The sequence below is a fragment of the Ornithodoros turicata genome, chromosome 1 (genome assembly GCF_037126465.1).
Source record: "Ornithodoros turicata isolate Travis chromosome 1, ASM3712646v1, whole genome shotgun sequence".
Classification (NCBI taxonomy): Eukaryota; Metazoa; Arthropoda; class Arachnida; order Ixodida; family Argasidae; genus Ornithodoros; species Ornithodoros turicata.
In genome coordinates, this window is record NC_088201.1 from 13529658 (window position 1) to 13551198 (window position 21541).

Sequence of the window (21541 nt, forward strand, 5' to 3'; positions counted from 1 at the left end):
GTGCAGGCTTGAGCGCTCGCTTGGTTTGGTTTGGTTTGGTTTGGTTTGGTTTGTTAGGGACGTATAGGAGATGTTAGGCCTTTGGCGTACATGGTGGCTAGCGTATGAAATGAGCGCGAAATCTGCCAGAAAAAGAAAACTATGCAATTAAGTAAAATAGCAAACACCTCGTACTTTTATCGGTTGTCTAGTTCACGTGAAAACCGTCCGCTTTACGGTACCGCGGACTTTCTACACTCTTCAAAGAAAAAGGTTGTAGAAAGGTAGGAAACTGCTGCTGTTCCAACCCTCACAACCTTAACTACTTTACTATACCTTTTGCCACATTTACAAACGGCTCAGAACTTAACGCACGCGATCAGGTTGTAACTGCTCCAGTTACCAACGGACGCAATAAAGGGTAACAGCTAGTAACCTCGTTACCTCGTCGCCCGCCCCTTTGGTTTACAACAGACATTCGGTGGTAAATACTTGGAAACAATGGCGAGCTTGTGCAATTCAACAGTAATTTCAGTACAAAACACAGTCGCTATACATTAGCATTTTAATGGACAGAAGGAATGGGTATAGGGCAGCGTGTTTTCCGTTCCTTAAATAATGAAATCTGCTCGTTTACACTTCTTAAGTCGGTTTTCGCGTGAAGGAGGCTCCCGGATTTGCGAAGCTGCGGCTGCAGTGCATACGAGTATCTGTTCCGCAGCAAATGCCAAACGCTTCAGCACTGAAACTGTTTCATCCTTGCGGTGATTTATTCTTTCTATTTTTTTTTTCTTTTTGTGGCACACCTGACGGGGACAGTAGCACTCTGACAGAGTGCTACAAATAAATGGGATATTTCGCGGGCTACTTGTTTACATCCGCACAGAGCAAATATTATTCCTTTTGGTGTAACAGTTGTCTCGTCGGTGTGTAGCCTTTTGTCTTCGCGTCTAGCTTGGCTGCTATTCTACATGGATGTTTATCAACTTCCCCGTATGTACGCTTGTGCCGATATCCGTTATCCCAAACTACTAAAATGCTAAAAAAAAAAAAAACTGGTTAGTAGCACCTTAGAACGTTGGTCGTAACAATACCAGGTTGTAATGTTACTACCTTCCCGGTAACAACCCTGTGTTACTAAGAAGGTAGTAACATTACACAACCTGGTGTTGTTACGACCAACGATGTAAGGTGCTACTAACCAGATAAAAAAAAAAACATTTTAGTAGTTTGGGATAACGAATAACGGCACAAGCGTACATACGGAGAAGTTGATAAACGTCCATGTAGAACAGCAGGGAAGCTAGACAGACCCCGGTTACAACCCTGTGTCACTAAGAAGGAAGTAAAATCTGTATCAATAAGTTACAACCTTCGAGGTAGTAAATACAACAACACTTTTTTTTTCTTTGTAAGAGTAGCTGACGGGCTAAATAGTCGTGCTCCATTGAAAGCTCTCGTGGTCCCGCACCAATCAGGAAGAGACGCGAGAGAGTTCTTCAAGGAGCTCGATACATGAGTGCCTCAAGAAACAGGCTAAACGTTCTCTCTAACTTAGTCGTACTCCGTTTTCCTAAACCGCCATCGACGCGGACAATATGTACCGTAAGCCTTCAGGCTTGGGCTTTTCATCCCAGCCTCGTCGAAAGGCGCTGAACGAGCGAGAGGGACGCGCCCATCGACGTTCGCATAAACGGCAGGTATTACTGAAATCGAATTTCCTTGCTGGGCGAGGTACTCAGAGAGCAAATGTCACGGCGTATTCTGAAAAACGAGCTGTTCACATATTTAAAAGGCGATCGCGAGCGGCCGAGATCAATCGCTGCGACGGCAGCGGGTGCTAATGGGCGTGGGGCCTTCCAAGACGAGACCCTGTTCAATCAGGCGGGGTTGCCGTCGGACGGGAAGTGCATCGCCGCTACTGGCAATCGATGGATGGTAGAGTGCTTTAATAATGCAGCACGACCTGGCGATTACGCCATGCCTCGTTGCCAGCCTAATAATAGTGTCACCCTTAGCACCCTACAAATTTTTTCTGACGACAAGCTTCTTCGTCGCGAGAAATCAAACGCCTCACCTCTAGGTTTAAATAAATCTCTCAAATGGTCCTTTGAGAGGACGATTTTTCCTTTGTGAGGTGGCATCGAATGAGCGCATTGTCCACTTAAAAGACGAGATGGGAAGGCACTTACCACCTAATAGAAATTCTGCCTCGAATGGAAAAGCGAAGGAGAAAGGTACGAAGGATAAGTATAAATCGAGGCGGTAAAAGGGATTAGAACGTATTCGACTAAGAGGGAGGGGGGGGGGATTAATAAAATATGGCTAAAGCGCGGCAGTAAACAAGATCTGTGAATTCGTGTACACCGAGGAAAACGTCAAAGGTTCGCCGAAAAGCTTTTTCCTTTCTTTTAGTCTCCCTGTCGCTCTATTTTTCATTGTATCGCGGCTGAAAACACACGATAGAACCTTCCAAAATAACTTACGGGGATATTACTGTAAACATTATCGTTAGTATTTATTGAAAGCCAAGGACAAATAGTAGATAAACTAAAGCGACACGTTGTGGTACTGCTGCACAATAACTGACTGCCATGAAGGCGCCCTATTAGCGGCGATGCTTTTCTTAGCCATTTCTTTGCCTTTCGTTTCTACATGCCAAGTAGCTTATGGAATCTTTTTGCTAGCTAGCATGTTTGCGACTTTTGCGTTTTCATTTGTTTACTACATTTTCCCTGACGGCGATTAATCCTCAACGTGGGACTAATAAGTGGCGCTGTTTAGGAACTATGGATTAGTTCAGGCAATACGGGATGACACTTTCTGCACCTTTGAGCAGCAGAGTGGACCCAACTGGCTTTGAACACCAATGTCGCGATGAAGTAATAATGAAACCATTGTGAAAAACACCAAAATTATGCGTTACTTGTCCGCAGGGTGAACATATTGAAGTTCATGTTGAAAGGCGAATGTTTCAACACCATTACACTATCATTATAGTATTTTCTACTTTGCGAACGCGAGAAGATGGTTTTGCACGTCGTTCATACCCGTAAAATAGGAAAAGCCTCCTCCATAGATTTATCATTTATGGCTGCGGCGGATTGTGCAACAAATAACATGCGCTCTCGCGCAAGAACTATGGTTGTAGCTGATCGCTAACGCGCGAGGAAGACCTTTAATCTTTGCACCTCCCTCTAGAAACCCCTCAACTTCCTCAGAGAGTCCGTAAGTGAATGAGTGATGTTCACGTCACTCCGTGACGTATGGAGCATGCAGTTACAAGTAGCGCCGCGCCTTGTCCGTAGCAGACGAATTTTCAGGGGGAAATGGGGACAATAGCGGCTGCTCGCTACGTTGATGCTACATCGCATGAACCTGATTACGTCACGCGAGGAGATCGGCCTGGACCTCCGGGGTCACGTCGCAGCGCTCATGGCTGGGTCCTTGAGGGAGTCTTTGTAAATTAAGTTGTGCAGAGACAAGAGAGAAAGCGATGTATTTCACCGCAACATAGCAGCTAAGCGAAAATATTTTGTACGGTGGTTCCTGATGGACTACGTGATGAATGAAACAAGGTGTCTAAAAAAAAAAAACTCGTGTTAGCGCAGGGAAGCAACTGTGAGTGGCGTAGAGACGTGGACAGACAGATAGAGGACAGCAGGAAGGAGAAGAAAGGTTTCGAGCAATGCTATCGCTCATAACTAATTATTAATGAAGTGCGACAACAAATTTCCCACGACCATATCTAGTAGATAGCGGGATAGAGTAGTAGTAGTAGTAGTTCGCGGTTCTGCTGTATCTGAGTGTTTGTCAGCGAGAGGTGGAGTGGGAAACAAGGTCTCTATCGGTATCCATCGCGGTTATTCACATTCTGTTTTATTTTGTTTATGGTAACTGATACACAAAAATTTTGGAAGTTCAGATCCCATCCGAACATGGCTACATGGTGTGGTAACGAAATTTTCCTTCGAAGCAGCAGGTAACAAACCTACCTGACGCTAGCATTACACTTGCATAACATCGAAGCTTCCCTGGACCAATATAGAAAAAGGACTCCCGCAAAATAAGAACACGCGGCCACAAGCGCGACATCCTTTCGGGGCCCTAACGGCATTAATCAGATCTCAGATTCCATTAACTCTGTTCTTTAATCGAATCTTAGCGACCAAGAAGGGCCAAAAATAACGCAAAATTCGCAGAATTGGATTGAGTTTCTTTATAAGGACGTCGCATGAATCCTTGTCCAGGTGTTACACGTGGTCTTTTTGTACAGATCGTGTACCTATATTTGGATCTTTAATAATGTGAAGTCCAATAACAAAAATTCCAAACAAACCGAATAATTTAATTAAGCTTCGAAAAAAAAAAGAAAAGAAAAGAAAGTTTCACCATTCTAGGATAGAGGGTTCATACAGTTTCTCTATGCGATGTATCAATATGCTTTCCGCAAGCATTTACAACCAGGGCTACCAAATTGCAGCCTTCATACTCCCTGACTATTTCATGCGAATTCCCGGACCAAAACAAAGGGGAACTTGGTAGCTGCTGCTACGTTTTGATACCAGATCCCACATAAAACAGACAATTTATTGAGTATTGGTAAGGCTACCCTACTTTTCTGCCTCCGAGCTTGTTGTAATGGCAAACTGCTATACTTGCGGCAATGTTGCTGCGGCGTGGCAGTTCAACCACTGGTGCGCACCCGCGATTCGCTGCACATCGTTATGGCGCTTGTCTGCGATTTTCCCCTGACTTCAGCTGCTTTCTGGGAAACGCGTTGACAATCCGCCGACTTTTCCAGTCGCAGAAAAATTCCCTGCCAATTCCCTGTTTCCCAGGTTGGTAGACACCCTGACAACGTACTTCTCTCTTCAGTACCGGCCGGGACAGACACACATGGGCGAGGGCATACGAAATTCCCATATGCTTTTTAGTGCAAGCGTGTGGCGAAGACACAGAGGATCTGCCTACTCGGATGGGACTGCGTCAACCTTTACGGGATCTTGCATTTCCTCGAGCGGCACAAGCGTTCAGCTATGACAGGATACGTAAAATCTTTCTCACACACCCTTATCGTACCGCAGAGCTATTTAGACACCTCTGGAACTCGAAGTACATCCACGCCACTATTCTGGTTCTCAAAGACCAAGATAAGAAGTCAACGTCACACATAAAGAGGCTGCGGGCGTCCAGCAAATGGGGACAGCACCCTGCGAGTTCAATCCCGCCTAGTGGCTTTCCTTTCCCGCTTCCACATCATCAGTCGCTGCAGTTTTCTACTTCGTTAGTAGCGAACTCGCCATGTCGAAGGTAACAGTAAGCTGACTGGAAGATGGGTGCGGTCAATTCGGGAGTTTTGTACGGCCACAAAACATTTCCCGGATAGTCCCGAGAAAAATTGCCAGTGGCTGCTCGAACAGGATGGCAACTGAGACATTGCAATTAAGAATTGCAACGAATCAAGTTATAGCCATAACTTATCCCGAATTCGGTCTCAAAGGGGTTGACACACTTCGACATCAGGGTGTTTGTGTGTGTTTTTTTTTTTAAATTATAGTTTTACAGATTTTTGTACTAAAACTATGACAGCAGTACAGATACCGTTTTTTAGGTGGGTTATATGGCCAGGCGGACATTCCCTCGAAGAGAGTATGTAACTTTGTGACTAATTACCTAAAATTCATAACTTAACGCTTTAATTAGGAGCTCCCGGGGAAAAGTGATATAGCAGAATGGGCGACAATCTTCATTCAAAGCACTTCTTTTTGAAAAAAATTAAAAAATAAAAGAAATCCTGAAACGAGCACGTGCGTTGAAATATCGGTACCCGAATTTTGCTATGCAAATGAGCAGATACCGAAACCTATCACGCTTTGGCCCAAAATCCCATAATTAAACAGTTAATGAATTTCAGGTAATTAGCCATCAAGTAGCTACATTCTGTCTACAAGAGGATGTCTTCCAGGCCGCAAAACTCAACCGCGAAAACGGCATCTATGCAGCTCTTATAGCTTTTCTTTTTTTGCTAAAAAATGTAAAGATTAAAAATAACACCCTGTATGTGCTTCATTACAGTATGCACACATTGTACACCACACCAGTGTATTGACGAAAACAGAACTACTTTTTTTCCGGGTCGTACATGGTGAGCTATAAACCCTACCTACACGCGTACGCATTAATCTGTGACATCAGGCGGGACGAGAGCTACGGCTATTCCCATTGGGCCTCGTAAGCGCGTGACCTCTCCCGCGCTGCCTCACTGGACGACACCCTGCAGTGATGTCAGAGCCCGCTGAGTTTCGGTATTCGAGGTGCCGATTTGCTGCGCGTCTATTGCCCTCTTTTCCTGTAAAACTTGGAATGCAGGTTCACACTGGTGCAGGTCTTTCGCATCTATTTGGTGTAACTGGAGAGGAGGGTCGTAACCAATGTAATGATACGACGTGCTGCTTTGCGCACAAGAAAGGAGCACAGCTGGAGCGAAAGTTGAAAAACTCACCACTGGCCTAGTCGCGCAAAATAAGTCAAAACTGCGCTACAGTTCCCTTTCCCAACAGAGGATGGGATAGAGTATTTAATAGAGATCTTTAGAGAATCGTAAGCGCCCTCCGATTCCGACACCGTATCGCTGTCAGCCAATCAGTGTGCAGCCCGCTTAGTCGGAGGCTGTTACGTTTTATGGGCCAATGACTCTCTAAGCGTGAAAGAGGGCCGCTTTCCGAACCAGTCTCGCGAAGTCAATATGTCGACCCGACGAGGCTCGACTATTGTTGCGGGAACCGCCCGAATAACATGCAAGCGCTCAACGGTGATCGACATTTGTGAAGTAGTTGATAGAAGAAAGAAAGAAAGATGACACAGGCAGAAGAAAGCAGCTAAGCGGACGGAATGTGACAGTGATCCATTTAATTCCTCCCATCGCTCATAGGTGCCGCCACTTCGGCCTAGTCGGAATCGCAACATGGAAAGACGCCCATTTCACCAAAACACTTCGAAGGGCGCCCCGTATCCGATTCGTAAGACTCTAGTTTCGCGTGAACAACACGCAAAGAAACGAACATTTGGCGAATGCGGGAAGCGAAATTTCGTGCGCATTAAGCGCAACCTATGCGTCACTTCTTCGAGTTTCAAAAGTGAGCCTAATCAACGGAGAGGCACCGAATCAGCGTCGAAATAAGGACCAAAAACGTGGAACAGCAATAACAGTAAACCGGGTGGCTCACAAAGAAACGGGAAACCTTAACTAGCAGAATCAAAGTCCGCACTTGACTGAGGCAGTGAAAGAGCCATCAAACTGCGGCACTGGGTCCACGTTAGACCGCGTCCTAACCGTACTGGATTAACGGGTCCGTGATGCTGCCAGTCATTAAAGGTTTGTCGTCTCGTGCTAAAGGCTGAACTGCGCACTGCCTTTAATAGCCCGGGAAACGCGCCTTGTGAGGATTAATAGCGGTTACAAGGATGAGTACACTTTGGGATGAAGGTTCATAAAATGGCAAGGGGTTACAGAAAGAGGCTCAGCGAGCGCAAAGGCGGTGCCTTTCACATGACCTCCCACGCAGCCGCGTTACGTAAAGAGACTCCAGTAGTAGTAGAATTGAAAGAAAACAATGCAGTTAACGTTCACGTCAGGCCGAACCAGAGCCGTAGCGACGGGGGTGCGAGAGGGGCATACGCCCCGGGCTCCCTCACCGGAGAGGGCGCCGAACGGCGGGTCCTGGCAGGTTAGCTGAACCGTATAAACCGGGAATGAGGAGAACTAGAATTTACGGTCTCGGCAGTGCAAATAAGCGTTTTCTTTTCTTTGTTTACAGACCTTCTAGTGGCAACGGTAAGGGGGGGGGGGCGCTTCGGATTTGCCCTGCCCCGGGCGCAAACTCGCCTCGCGACGGCTCTGGGCCGAACGCACGAATAGTTCGGAAGCCATCCTTGAGAAGTGCGTAAAATGCTAGACCCAGCGAAACGCTCATTTCCGTGTCCACCGCCATTAAAGGTGTTCTGCACAGTCCGGAAAACGCTGCTACTGTTTCATGCATCTCATGAAGTCCCCGAAGGAGAACAACTCTGCAAAGTTTCGTCGCATTTAGTAGACGCAAACATATTTTAAAATCATTCCCAAGTATGTAAAAACTCGCTGGCTCTCCGCTGTTGGCAACCTGTCCTGCACGAACGGAAGCTGCCGCCTTCGCAGTCGGCCACAACCGGCTATTTGGATCCGCTGCGACTTTGACTCGCGGCATTCTCCTGCGAAATGGCCTTCCAGTCCGGCTCACCTTGACCGAAACCGGCTACCCCGAGATCGAAGATCGAGAATATTAGCCAGCGGGTTCAATATTAGTGAGTTTTTAGTGCATCGTACGCTATCGCCTCTGCGTACGCAAGGGATAGCGTTGGTGGATCTGCGGACGCGCAAATCATAAAGAAAGCTTCGCAAACTACCGCGACATCCCTTACGATACACTACAACTCTATTTTGCCGGCCCAGACGAAGAACGCTCTTTAAAAGCATATCGTGTCCCCGCCTGAACTCCCCGATGGCGCATGTGCCAGTGTAGAGGGAATTCATTTTGGGGAAAAAACCTTCCGCTTTGAATAAAGGCAACCGTCGACGAGCGATCTCTGTTTAAATAGAGAGACGGACGACTCATTCTTTCCAGTACGTTTTCTTATACCATCACGATTACTTATTGAAAGTGGCGCAAGGAGTAGCTTTTTTTCTTTTTTCTTTTAACTTTCGGAACAAGGCGACCAGAAGCGAAACCCTCGTGTGCCGCGCTTCGTCTGGCGCTTCCGACTTCTCTCCACAGTGCTTTCTTTTTCTTTTTTTCCCTTGGCAGCAACGGAAGGAGAGCAGGTGCGTTGAATTGTGGCACTCGTGAAATATTGAAACGATCAACAAAAGGCAAATCTTGAACGGAACATGTTCGTTTCGCCGTCGGTTCGTGGAGACAGGGGGTGACACCGATTTGCCAGTCTTTGAAAGGTGTCGTTCAATGTGGTGCTCTTTGAAGAAAGTTTGATTATTATTTTTTCGTCGAGAGAGGGAGCAGTCGCTTTCACATGGCCATGATTTCAGAGCCTGCATTGCACCCAAATAGAGCGCCAAAAACACCTAAAAGGGAGTAGGTTCCTGGCGTTTGGAAGAGCATACATTCGTGCGTTGACACTGCCGGTTTGGTGTGTGAAAAGCCCGAAGTAAGGCACAAAAGGGTCACAAGATGGCTGTATTCCCATGCATTCATTGATAAGTGCTCGCTAACCTTTTTTGAACCGGGATGCTCACACGGCAGCGTGAGCGGTAATTTGACGCTCTACAATATCACGCAGCGTGGACGAGGCGAGCACGGCAAGTGAAATTTTATACGAAGAACGCTCGCAACAACGCGATCGCCACCTCACCTCCGGCCTCTTTAGATTTTGCTGTTTTCGAAATTGTACTAGGGTACGAAAGTAGGGCTAAGCAGGATGGAGCTGTTTGTAGTTGCTAACAACACCGCTATACCCACATGGGTATGATTGGTGCTTCAAATTAAGAACAAAACTCGCAATTCTCGGTAGCCAAGTAGCAAACAAGTCTCAAACTGATACTGAATAAGCCTTGGCAGTGCAATGAGCACGTGCTCACCGTGCGGGCAGCGCTGCCATTGCTATTGAGAATCAGTCAAGAGAGTCAATGAGAATGAAAAACAACGAAAAGAGAAGAATAAGCCCCGCTCCAAGTTATCGCGCACGCCTCGCTGATCTTTCCCTTTTTGTCGCATTCAACGGCTCTGACGGCTTCGTAACCTATCTCGTCGGCAATCGTACTCTTTTACTTTTCCCAATAGCTCTAAAACCGGGAAACGCAATCTAAACGACAATGCCGCGCAAGTGTAATCGAAAGAGATTATCTCGGCACTTTTCATTACCCCCCCCCCCCCCACTTCCTGATTATCGAACCATATAAAGCAATTAACCGACTTCTCCAAGACGCGGGATTTAACGAGAGTTACCAGATCGGTCTCGGATTCCCACATCGTCGGCGACGACCGCCCTTCGCGAACCGAAAGAGAAGAGCAAGCAGCACGCGAACTTCCGTGCGGAAGGGAGTGGACATCATCCTCGAGCGCAAAACGAACAAAAGCGGGTTCTCTTTTTTGAACCAAACAGTGGAATAGAACTGTCTCGTTGTTATGCACACGACAAATACCTCAATCATTTCTATCGCCATTCAACGTGCACGCTGAGAGCGTAGTCAGATTAATTCACTGGATTGCGAAAGTTCTACGCCTACGCAGGGACTCGGCACGATGTCACGTGATGATTAGCTGCCCCTGCTGGTTACTTGGCACCAGGCTTGTACAAGATACTCACAAAAACTAAGTTACGTTACTGAGTACCAAGCAACAACAACAACAACAACAACAAAAAAAAAAAGAAGTAGCGTACTTAAATACCGATCTTGAAAAGTAGTTAAGGTAGAGTATTAAAAAGTAACGCGTTTCTTTCAAGTTACTTTGACGTCACAGTTGGAATTCGCTATCAAAGAAATACGAAGATCGTAAAGTTGAAAATGGCGTTACCGAAAAGCTTTATTAGCTCGCAGGAACAACTGCATTTCAAAATTACTATCCAATAGCCTGCCCAGAGTTTTTTCTTTTTTTTTTTAAGGACACGTTTCCCCCAATACTGTACAGGCGCTTTACATATGCGAGCGAATGCTCTACAGAAGCGACCGAATTTACCGTAATTCTTCTCGTTATCGTTGCTTTAACCTAATAAAGCGATAATATTTAACGTGGCTTCTAGAACTCTTTTTCTGCGATGTTTTTTACCGAACATTGCAATCTGCCAGCACTGACTAATTTTGTGTAGCAAAAAGATGAGATGAAAACGAGGAGCTGGCAGTACCTGAGACACTATTAAACGAGGACAACGCACAAAAACCAAATAAATATGTACAAAATTTGAATTATTTTCCACGTCGAGAACAAAGCCCAGGGTATTAAGGAGGAATCACTTCAGAAATCCATGGGCGATTTTCGTTGGCACAAGACACGTGAACACTCTAAACTATCATCATAAGATTGGTACTGGCGTGTTCCTTTAGCTTTTCTCTAGTCGATGAAGTATTTTTAGAGGACAAGGTTGAGCCGTTGATTTTTAATAAATTAAAGTTTGGTGCGTCTCGAACATGTGCTGCCATCTCGATAGAGTGTCGGACACTAAAATATTTACGAATTCGGGCTCAATACAAATCAACAGATAGTCCTGGAACTCTACAAAATGTGTCATTGACAAGGGTAATACAAGGAGAACACGCCAGTACTTCTGTTTTGACGATATTTTACGCCGTTTCTGAGCGCTGTGCGAACAAATTTTCTCTATTGTCTTGAGAAGAAGTGATTCCCCCTTACCCGTGCGCTTATAAGGTAAACAAGTTCGAAATATTCCACTAAGTACGATTTATATTGTCTGTTTACGAGGCTCTATTTGGATAAGCATAACATTACACTAGAGAATATGAACACAAACAAACCAAAATTCCGCGTTTCGTGAGCAACGGCGAACGACATTCTTGACTTTACGGGAGCGAACGGAACCGTCCGCCGGAAAGCGTGCTTCACCCGTTCAGGAGTATATATGTGGGCAAGCCCACTTTACAAGTCGCGTTCGCAGCCTTTTCGATCACCGCCGCATAAGCAGCACAAAAAAGGCGAAGTTCTAAAAGCAAACTTCCGCGTCAACATTCGAAAGATACAATTGCAAAATAAACATTATCTGTTCACAATGTAGGACAGTGAGAAAGCTGGATGTTTGAACACTTTGTTTTTTTCCACATAGATATGAATGACGCGTTGTCTCTACTTTTGCCGCCTATGCTCAGGCTTGCCTCGTGATGGAGTATACGGTAAGAATAATTGAACAAATCTCATGCAACAACAATGTATCCTGATATAACATAATGGCGCATCTTGAAAAAAAAAAAAAAAAAAAAAAAAAAAAAAAAAGCACCGTAAAACGGAAGTGTCCCTTCATTCGGTGCAATTATGGATTATACAGAACTGCTACATCCGTTCTGTACGCTTGAGAGCTCTGAAATGGAGGCCGTGCGCGTAAGTGCGCTCGTCTCGTGCTATACTTTCAGAATTCGCACGCGTTCTTTCTTACGAGGGAACAAACTCCACGAAAGGCGTACATTGTGGGTGTTTCTCGACACGCTCTACCACTCTCCAATTCACATCTCGACCCTAAGACGAATAATTAAAAAGTTAGCTAATTAAATGCGCCTAATTAATCAGCCACCACGAAATAGAGGCGATTAGCACAAGCGACTCCTCACAATATTCAGCAGTTTTCATTAGCTTATGACGCACAGTGTTTTTTTAGACCCCGGTGTACGTTAGCTTGGGCACCCTGTACAGAATTTGACACCGAGTAAAACAAGTACCTTTATGGTACATATATTTCGTAATTGCACTAGTTGTGGGTACTCCAGAGTATTAGAACAAACTAATAAGCGCTTGATGCCGAATAAAACCGGTTATTGCTGTGGTATGCCGGTTATTATGCTGTGGTGGTTATTATGCTATACGCACACAAGTAACGAAGTTTTCTGTAGGTAAAAGAAATCGATTTCCGTCTACTGTACCCTTACCGACGTTAATGACTTCCGCTTCCGGTGCCTCTCTTGTCGTCCCGTGTCGATTATCATTAATAGCGCTTACTTGTAGCGCACAAAAACATAAACCCAACAATTCCTCACGGTAATTACGTAATTTGACTGCCGTCTTTCTGAGGTTTAGAAATGCAACTATCATTCAAGACGCTGTCAACGTGGCGACAGCACACGCATGTATTTTACGTAACATTTTGCCGTTCATGCAGGTAAAATGTGGCATTGGCTGCACGCTTTGCAGAGCTCAAGCGATACCCTTCGTACGTGCAAGAACTCTGCAATTTACCATCCCCATGAGCTGCTTCGGGTACAGTCTTTCGCAAAGAGAACGTCTTGGCATATTGATTTTTTAAATTCGCACAAATTTAAATTTTGTGTGGAACATAAACGGAGCACGTCCCCGACGCTTCCCAAAAGGGTGTTGTGCAGCGCCGCATAAAGGCTCTCCCTCTTCCTCGCCCAGTCTGCATCGATTGGGGGACTTTATCCTGCCAGATATAATAATACGACGCTAATCCGCTGCCAACATTTGGGCTGCTCGTCACGAACGGGTGAGGCCACAAGCTTAGATCCGGCCCAAAAATTATGGCACCTGGCCGACGCTTTATCGTAATTAATTCCCCAAAGACGGCACCCATCCCGGACGTCGCCGAGTTTCCGGTCTTTACTCCCAAGGTCTGCAAACGTGACACACGCCTGAAGATGAGGTGATAAGAAGTTTAAGACGAACGAGGTAAAAAATGAATAAGAAAGTGTCCCTCGTGACAACATCGTCCCGCAAGGCTCCCACGCGTATTCGTATTACAGTCAGTCATCTGTGAAGAAGAGCAGTGATTCTAATCTTTGAAGTGAAAATGTGCCATACACGGCATAATGAAGTTTGATAGAGAAACAAACGCAAAAGGAAACGTGCAAAAAAAGAAGAAGAAAAATGAGAGAAGCGCAGCTCTCCCGAGACATTCGCATATCCTGACGGCTTCTCAAGTGAGTTGAAAGCATTGGATGGCTGTTGATCAAAATGATAATCGCAGAGGTTCCAGAACACGGACTGCTCACGGTTTTGGCCAACAAAGACACCAGAGGCTTGAGAGGATATACCTGCGATGCCTAATTTTCTTCCTGTCTCAGATTTTGCTCCGCCCTATGTGGGAGACTCCACTATGAACCCACGCAGCCTCTCGTTTTTAAGATGTTACGCAAAGACGAGCATTTGAAGTATTGCCAAGCAACGTTTGATAATAAAAGGATTCTTCCACCGGCCTACAGCATTCTTTTTCTTTTGTTTCTTTCCTTCAAGATTCAAGGCGCTGCGGAAACCTCCATTTCAGCAAAAAAAAAAAAAAAAAAAAAACTATGTCCATTCCCTATTACTTAGCTTTTACTTGTATGCTTCTACTAGTTACTCTTCCAGAACAAACAGTAGTAACTTAAATTTCACATCAATTTAAATGCCTTCTTGATTATCTAATATCGACGATGACAGGAGGAACCAAACTGCAGTACAAAGGGACACCAGGGTCGTTTTTCAGCTACAACCGAGTGTGTGCAAGTCATAGCGCTCATAACATAAAATAGTACGTTTCTAATTACTCGCAGAATGCCAAGGTCGCTTCCCATCCCGAGACGCCAAGCACTGAAAAGTCGTGTGCGGAGGCGCAATGCGACGAAACAACATTCCGCGATACGTTTCTCCGCGGCAGGCACTTTCTCACCGTGCAGCTAATAGAATCTGACCGCTCCGAAACAGACCACGTTGAGGGCATATAGGACTGGACAACGGTCGTCGGAACCCACAGCCCAGATCCACTCCTCATCCGGTCAATTGGAGGCGGCGGCCAGCTTGCGTGCTGCCGAATTTGTCGTCCGGGTCCGTCCTCCCTATTGATTCTAGGGGGGGTCGCTCAATGGCTCCGGTCACGCGGACCGCTCGACACATGGACGCTTTTTGTCGCAAAACGCACGATAAGGTCGCGCGGCTGCCACGTTCGCCAGTGCAATATCGACCCGGCGGAAAAGGGGTAGACGAAGGAAAAAAAAAAAAGAGTGAGAACGCAAAAACCAAAGGAGTTGCAAAACTAGCGGTGCGCGGACAGAGAGAAAGAGGAGGGGGAAAGGAATGGGTAGGGCAGCCGGTGATTAACGGCTCGGTCGGCAACGGGCTGCACAAGCGGGCACGTAGCCGACGGCGAAACGGTTCCACGACTTCACGACCAATTCGGACATTGATCACAAGCCGAATCCGACACTCGCCCGGTTTCACATAAATCTACAGATATCTATAATAGACCTGGAACACCCGAAGCGATCATTCGGTGGGTAAGGAAGTCGACGTGGAGTCAATTCTCTCGCATCACGTATACGCCCCACTCCACGTGCCGATAAATCCCGATTTAGACAACGATAAAGAGGATGACCCTATCGGCGCGTGCGCCCGAATGACGCTGGTGCGCAATATCATTTAGCTACAGGGTAGAACAAAATAAAGCAGAATCGGTATTTGAGCTAGCAAAGCTATATAAATTTCACTCGCCCCCTCAAATTTCCGCCAACGATCTATGGTTGATCAAACCCGTTAATCCTAAAAGCCGATAAACATTGAACGGTCAAAGTGGACTCCATCACCGGACCCCCTAAACTGTAATGTGGGGCGCTCCCGACAGCCATAGATGACCGGCAGAATTGGAGAGCCTAGCACCGCGGGTCAATCGTAGCCCATTTTTCGACGCTGGGAAGCTCATCAGCCAAGATAACTCCTAATCATCGAAGCGAAATCTCCGTTACTGGCGGACGGGCACGTTCTGCCAGCAATTACTGAATTCTTGCCGAAGCTCGCCTGGCTTTACACTTGGGTTGTTGAAGACGACGCGTCCATTGAAAAACTACCCTCACATATGCGTTCTCTGGAGGAAAACGAAGAGCAAAACCTAGTAGCCCAACTTTCTCGCTAATATACGCCCTGTTTTTTTTGTTTTGTTTTTGTACGGCCCGGATTCCTTCCTCTTTCGCTACGATGGAAAAGTTCACAGGATAGATTCACTGATGGTTTGTGACCCAGTGGTCGCCCCTATTACGTAACATTCATTTTCGAATCCGACGTTTTTATTTTAAGTATTTGAACATATTTCGTCGACACAGAAACAAGAAGCTCCTCGAACATTACACGCGCGTTTTATTAATGCGTACGCGTCCTTTTCTGTCGCTACCGCAGATACGTCAAAATGCTGGAAGAGCATTTGCACTTCCGTTCGCCGAAACGGGACTTCCCCGCAGGATAGCACGTGGTTCCACATCGTGTGTGTGTGGGGGAAGTCAACGTAACCTTCTACCGAGAAGAAAACAAACAAATATGGCGGGTGAATTAATAAATGCTTCTCGCGGTCAGAAGTACGTATCATCGTCATCGTGCATGATTCGCGACCTGCCGCTGGAAGGATCACGTTTTATCTTACAATGATGAAAAATAGGAACAATCCCGGGTAGTTGGTATAGGTTCATGATGGCGAATAGCTGCAGTTGTCCTGTTTACTTCTACCTATGTCATTGTCTTCTTGCTGCTATTCCCCATCATGGGATGAAAAATGGTGTATTATATCACAACTCTGCCAGTGGCTTTGACGGCTAAATGAATGAATGAATGAATGAAAAAAAAAAAAAAAAAAAAGGGCACGTAATTTATCTTATCCTTCGTCGCTGCATCCAACAATGCATTGGGCATTCGTACACTGTGTGCAGCGTCATTATAACCCTGCTATTTTTGTTTTTTTCGTTCATCGACTGATAGATGCCTACAACTACACTATTGCATCTACACTCTACCTTGCGTCGCCGTCTCGTTTTAGCACTTTTACAGCGAGGTGTTCGTCAACAGGAACGGGATTCCCTATAGTCGTGTGGAATCTAAGAAGGATATTGAACATCTCCCCTCCCTTACGTTTCAAAGAAAATTTACTGAACCTACAATGTAGACTATACGTTTTTCTCGTCTTAGACTTACGCCTGGCAAATATTTTCGGAGGAACGTGCAACGAAAGAAAAAAAAAAAAGAAGAGAAAAAGAGAAAACGTGATCGGCTCCAACAACAGTCGAGAAGGTTGGACACGACAATAGTGGGCCACTTGCTATGTGCAGCACAGAAAATGCTTATAGAATCAGAATCTGTTATACTTCGATCGGAGCATGACAGTCTGTAATACGTTAGAACAGGCCTGCATGTGGGGAACAAATAAACAGGATAAACAGGCAAACAATTGCAGTAAAGGAGAAGAAGAAATGGACAAGGTACTACCCTGCAAGATCTCGTGTCGACATCATTGATGACGTCACGAGTTATAAGTACGCATGAGGTAAAAGAACCGGAGTCAAAATATTGCACAGCGTGAACAGTGCATGCACGATGTACTTTAGGCAACGAAGAAAGGGGGGGGGGGATTCTAAAAACCCTAATCCTTGTACATTACATAAGAAGTTCCCTCCTTGGTAGGAATTCCCTACACGATGGCGTGGTTAAATAGTATAGCACGCAAGGAGAGCGCACTCGCTTTGCGCAAACTGATGCGGAAACCTGAGCACACTGTTTCGCCTTACACACAGCGCCACCATGGCAGGAGAGAGACGGGGGGGGGGGGGGGGGTCACTTAGTAACAAACGTCTTTCAAGAGCCAGTGGAGTGGAGTGGAGAGTAGAGTAGAATAGAATAGGAAAAGAGTGTCATATGGTACACATGTACATGTGTTAGGACGCTTACAGCTCTGGTTCCGCACTTGAATGCCAGACTGTCGTAGCTAGGGACAGATTCCACGTGTTAAAACGACTGTGCGAAAAGAAAACAACAACAACAATACGGAAACGGCACATCAATGACGATTCCTTCGTCGAGTCAAACCTGTAATAATGCCGTTCACTGGCGCCATCCTTACTCTCTCATACAGAGAATGGTGTACACACCACACGTCAGGGACGACCTGCGTTAAGCATAGCATCCCCGAGGTGAGTAGCATGGGGGAGGGTACACTACGAGTACAATTCGAGAGCACCTGAAGTGCCGCTCCAACGGTAAAGAAACGGCACCTACCAAGCACAGCCATGCAAAGCGATTCGTAGTCTTCTTCTGCATTAGCAACAACCGAGAATACCCTTCCAGGACCTCAGGAACCAAAAGAGTGCCTTTCCCGTGGAAGCCAGAAACAAGTGGCTAGTTGTCAGACGTTTCGGCTCCACTGGTAGGCAGCCTGATGGTTGCATGTCCAAAGTAAAAGCAGCGAGGATACACTGCGAAAGCGAGTTTCTGTAGCTAACTGGAGAATCACTGTATGGATATCCTAAATCGTTACTTGTGGGAGTTTGCTTTGGAGGCTTCGGAAAAGAGAGAAAACGACAAACTTTCGTTGCAAAGAAGACCACCTGGACGTGGCAACACGAGTTTTTCAATTCTTGAGGCGCAACTTGTGAAAATCCTGATGGGATGAAAAAGTAAAAGAAGAACCATCACGTTTCCTATGGCTGATTTATGCTTTGGCATCCCGACTTATAGACTGAACTGCAGATGGCATGGCCTTGTCACCGTAAATTTAGATTTAGTTGCCTTTCTCTCATTACACGCCGCTAATAAGGGACAGTAAGAGTACATAGTGCGAAAATGTGAATAAGAAAAGTACTATGGACATGTATATTCGGGACAAAAGTACCCTGAATATGATAACGCGAAAAGGTTAACCCGGCTGAAAGCTAGGTCAGAACATAGTACGCTGCACAGAGGGCAAAAGAAAAAAAAAGAGATAAACAAGCAGGCAGGCAAGCAGGCAGGCAGCAAGCTGTGATTACCTGGAGCAGGGGCACAATGTCCGGGGCTGGAGGCGCGGCGGCGAGTCCGCAGGTTCCGACGCCGCAGCCCCGGAGCGCAGCGGCGGCGGCGGCGTGCGTCGTGGACAGTCCGAGGGGCACGGCACAGCCGTTCACATTAACGAACATGGCGACCGCTTACCTGGGGCACGTAGGGCAGAATGAGGAAGTTGCCACCGCCGCAACCAATGCCACCGTGCCCGGCGGCGCACCAGCAGAACCGATCGCACACGACCGACGCCAGGATTTCAAGCGCGGGACCCAGAGGGGGAGAGAGCGCGCCAATCACCTCGGACCGCCAAGCCGAACGCCGACGCCGGGACTGAGTATGCCGCGACAGCCTCAGCGCCGCCGCCCGACGCCGCGCCTGACGTCACCGATACAACGCCCAATCGATGGTCCGCTCGCTCCAGACCCGAGCGCCGCCGCTAACGCCAGTCACACCGGACACTGAGCTCGCTTCAACACTGGTTCAGATGGCTTCAACCTCCACATGTCATACTCTGGCAACAGTGGCTGAGCACTGTATTCCACGGCAGACACTGGATGGTCGCCTTGATTTGCACTAATTTAACATGTACGTGGACGGTATCATTTCCTTGAACATGAGGAGGTGGTAGGAACTGACAACCGCGTTGTGTTTGGTGTCTCTCTCCCTACCGCCTCCTTATGCTCAAGAAAATGATACCGTCCACGTTGACACACCAGCTCGCTGGCCTTTTAGTGTTTTGCTGTTAATATGTACGCCAACGTCATATGGCTGGTGGTTGTACATATAACAGACGGAGTCGAACTACGAAATCTCACTTCTGGATCGATCTCCAAGACAAAACTAACGGTACACAGTAAATGGATAAGAAAGCCGTAGGAAGAAGGACATCACCATTCAAATAAAGTTGTTATTGCTGGAAGCACGACAAAGAATATATAGGACATTCGGGAGCGGACTGCACAGCTTCCAAGTCACTCGATACGAAGTGATAATCGTAATGGAACAGCTTGCTATCTATGTCACAGTTAAGGTTCTACAATATCCCCATCCAAATTTACCGAAATCTAGGATCACTCTTAATGAAGGACATTGCAGCTTCCTCGGTTCAGGGCACGCATGCACGAACGTTCAGGCAATTCCTCAGTGCTTCCCTCGGTAGCTTTGCCAGTGCTCTAAGGAAGAGAAGCGCAGAGGACAGTACCGTGTGCAGAAAGCGCTACCGAGGGCAGCACTGAGGAACTGCCTGAACGTTCGTGCAAGGGGCCCCAGGTCTCCAGGCGTTCTAATGTTATCATGGCTCTCTGGTTACCTGCAATATCACTCCTGTGTGAAGTGGACTAATGGTAGTGGACCAATGACGGCGAAGGTTTGTGTGTCCGGGACCAATTTTTTTTCAGGTTCTCCTTAAGCGTGAACCGCATGGCCCCAAAAGCGTCCGAATTCTTTCCGAACCGATTTCGGGACCGAACTTTTTTAGGAGGACAGAATTCCGTGCCGAATTCGGCCCGATCTGGCCAAGCCGGATTTCTCCTCCGAAATGGGAAGTGACGCCAACCGAAAAAGTAGAAACATCCAATGGCTATCCAGTCGGAAGGAGAACCACAGCAACGATGACGTAGCAATTGGGTTGACTGTTGCCGTGTGTGGGACTTCTACCCCTATGAATACATGGATTATCTCATTGACCTGGATGGTTGAAAGGCGATGTTCCCCAAGGCCAGAAGTCTTCGGCCGAAATTCGGGGTGCATTTCGGTAGCATGCGGTGATGCACAGAAAAAAAAGTTCGGTCCCGATTTCGGTTCGGACAGTTTTCGGCCAGTTTTTCGTGCCATGCGGTTCACCCTTTACAGAGGAGCCGTTCCAGGAACGTCCTCGCACCAACAGTGTGCGCTGCCTGAGTCCAAATGAAAACTTGATGATGCAGTACAGTAATACCCCTGTCACACGGCATTTTCAATGCGGATTGAATCCGATCCGCATCGTTCAAGAGCGTTCGGTGCGCGATGCTGCTACATGGTCCAACTCAATGTGTATTGAAAGGTTGGCTTGTCAGCAGGCGTCGCTAACAGCCCCGAGGGAGTACGCTAGGATCGACAAATACGTTCCTAAAAAGTCGGGAATAACCGCATCCGCTTCCACATTGTGGTGTTCGCTAAGCCTTTACGGGGGGCGCGGTGTCGAGAGCGGTCGAGATTAAACAAATTAGCAAACGCAGTCGCCCGTCATACCTAGACTAAAACCGTAAAGTTCCATGGGCTTGCATAGGAACATTCGCAAATTAATGTAATGTTTTTGTTGACTACTACAAATTCGCTCAGTTCGAGGATGCCAATGGCGGTCTTCAATCCGTCTCGAGAATTTCAGTCCCGTTTAACAAACTGGATCGGGTTAAGCAGTACCGGAGTTCGATCCTGCTCGAACGTGTCCGTGTAGCAGCGCCGGATCCGCATCGAGCTCGATGAGCATTGGTTCAATGCGGATCGAAAGCGTCCGTGTGACAGGGGTATTAGAGTCACAGAGGGACTTTCGGGTGTAGGAAAATGTAGCTCCGGACCCTTCTAGACGTGCGGAACGAAGCGAAACAAAAGGGAACAGAGTACCCTCCAGGGGCACAAAGAAACGCAACTATCACGGCTACTGAAATAAGGGCACAAATAACTACTACGGATAGAATTAAAAAAAAAAAGAATACCGTGAATCCAAGTAACTAATGCATAGGATATTTTATTTTCACGAGGGAATCCCATTTGTGCGTTCTTCTGCAGTGATCTTTCTGACGGCTACAGCTGAGGCCTTGGTAGGATTACTGAACGCGCGGGAGTGACAACATCCACTTGGCTTCACGCATTTTACTCGCACGAGGCTCCATTGACAAAACCACATGTTCAATGCTTTGCCATTAGTCGTGATTTTCTTTCTTATCCCATCGATTTTCCTAAACGCGTAGACAACCTGTTCCTTTTTCCTGTTCTGATAAATGGATGGGCAAACTAAAGTGGTTACGACAGTGGTACCGAGTTACGTTGTGTGGACGTGCAAGTCGATCATTACTTCATTAGCAGCGGTT

General features: G+C 46.7%; 1 protein-coding gene across 7 annotated transcripts in view; it reads right to left on the reverse strand.

The window, feature by feature from the left end:
• LOC135377519 (nucleolysin TIAR-like) overlaps window positions 1–21541 on the reverse strand; it is a 231867-nt gene that overhangs the window by 55635 nt on the left and 154691 nt on the right. The window contains exon 1 of one of the 7 annotated variants that reach the window (XM_064609994.1): window positions 18464–18785. The exons of the other annotated variants lie outside the window; for them this stretch is intronic. Within the exon in view, the coding sequence (XP_064466064.1) occupies window positions 18464–18610 (147 nt within the window). The 5' untranslated portion in view covers window positions 18611–18785. Of the gene's footprint in view, window positions 1–18463; window positions 18786–21541 lie in introns of those variants that run through there. 7 annotated transcript variants of the gene reach the window in all.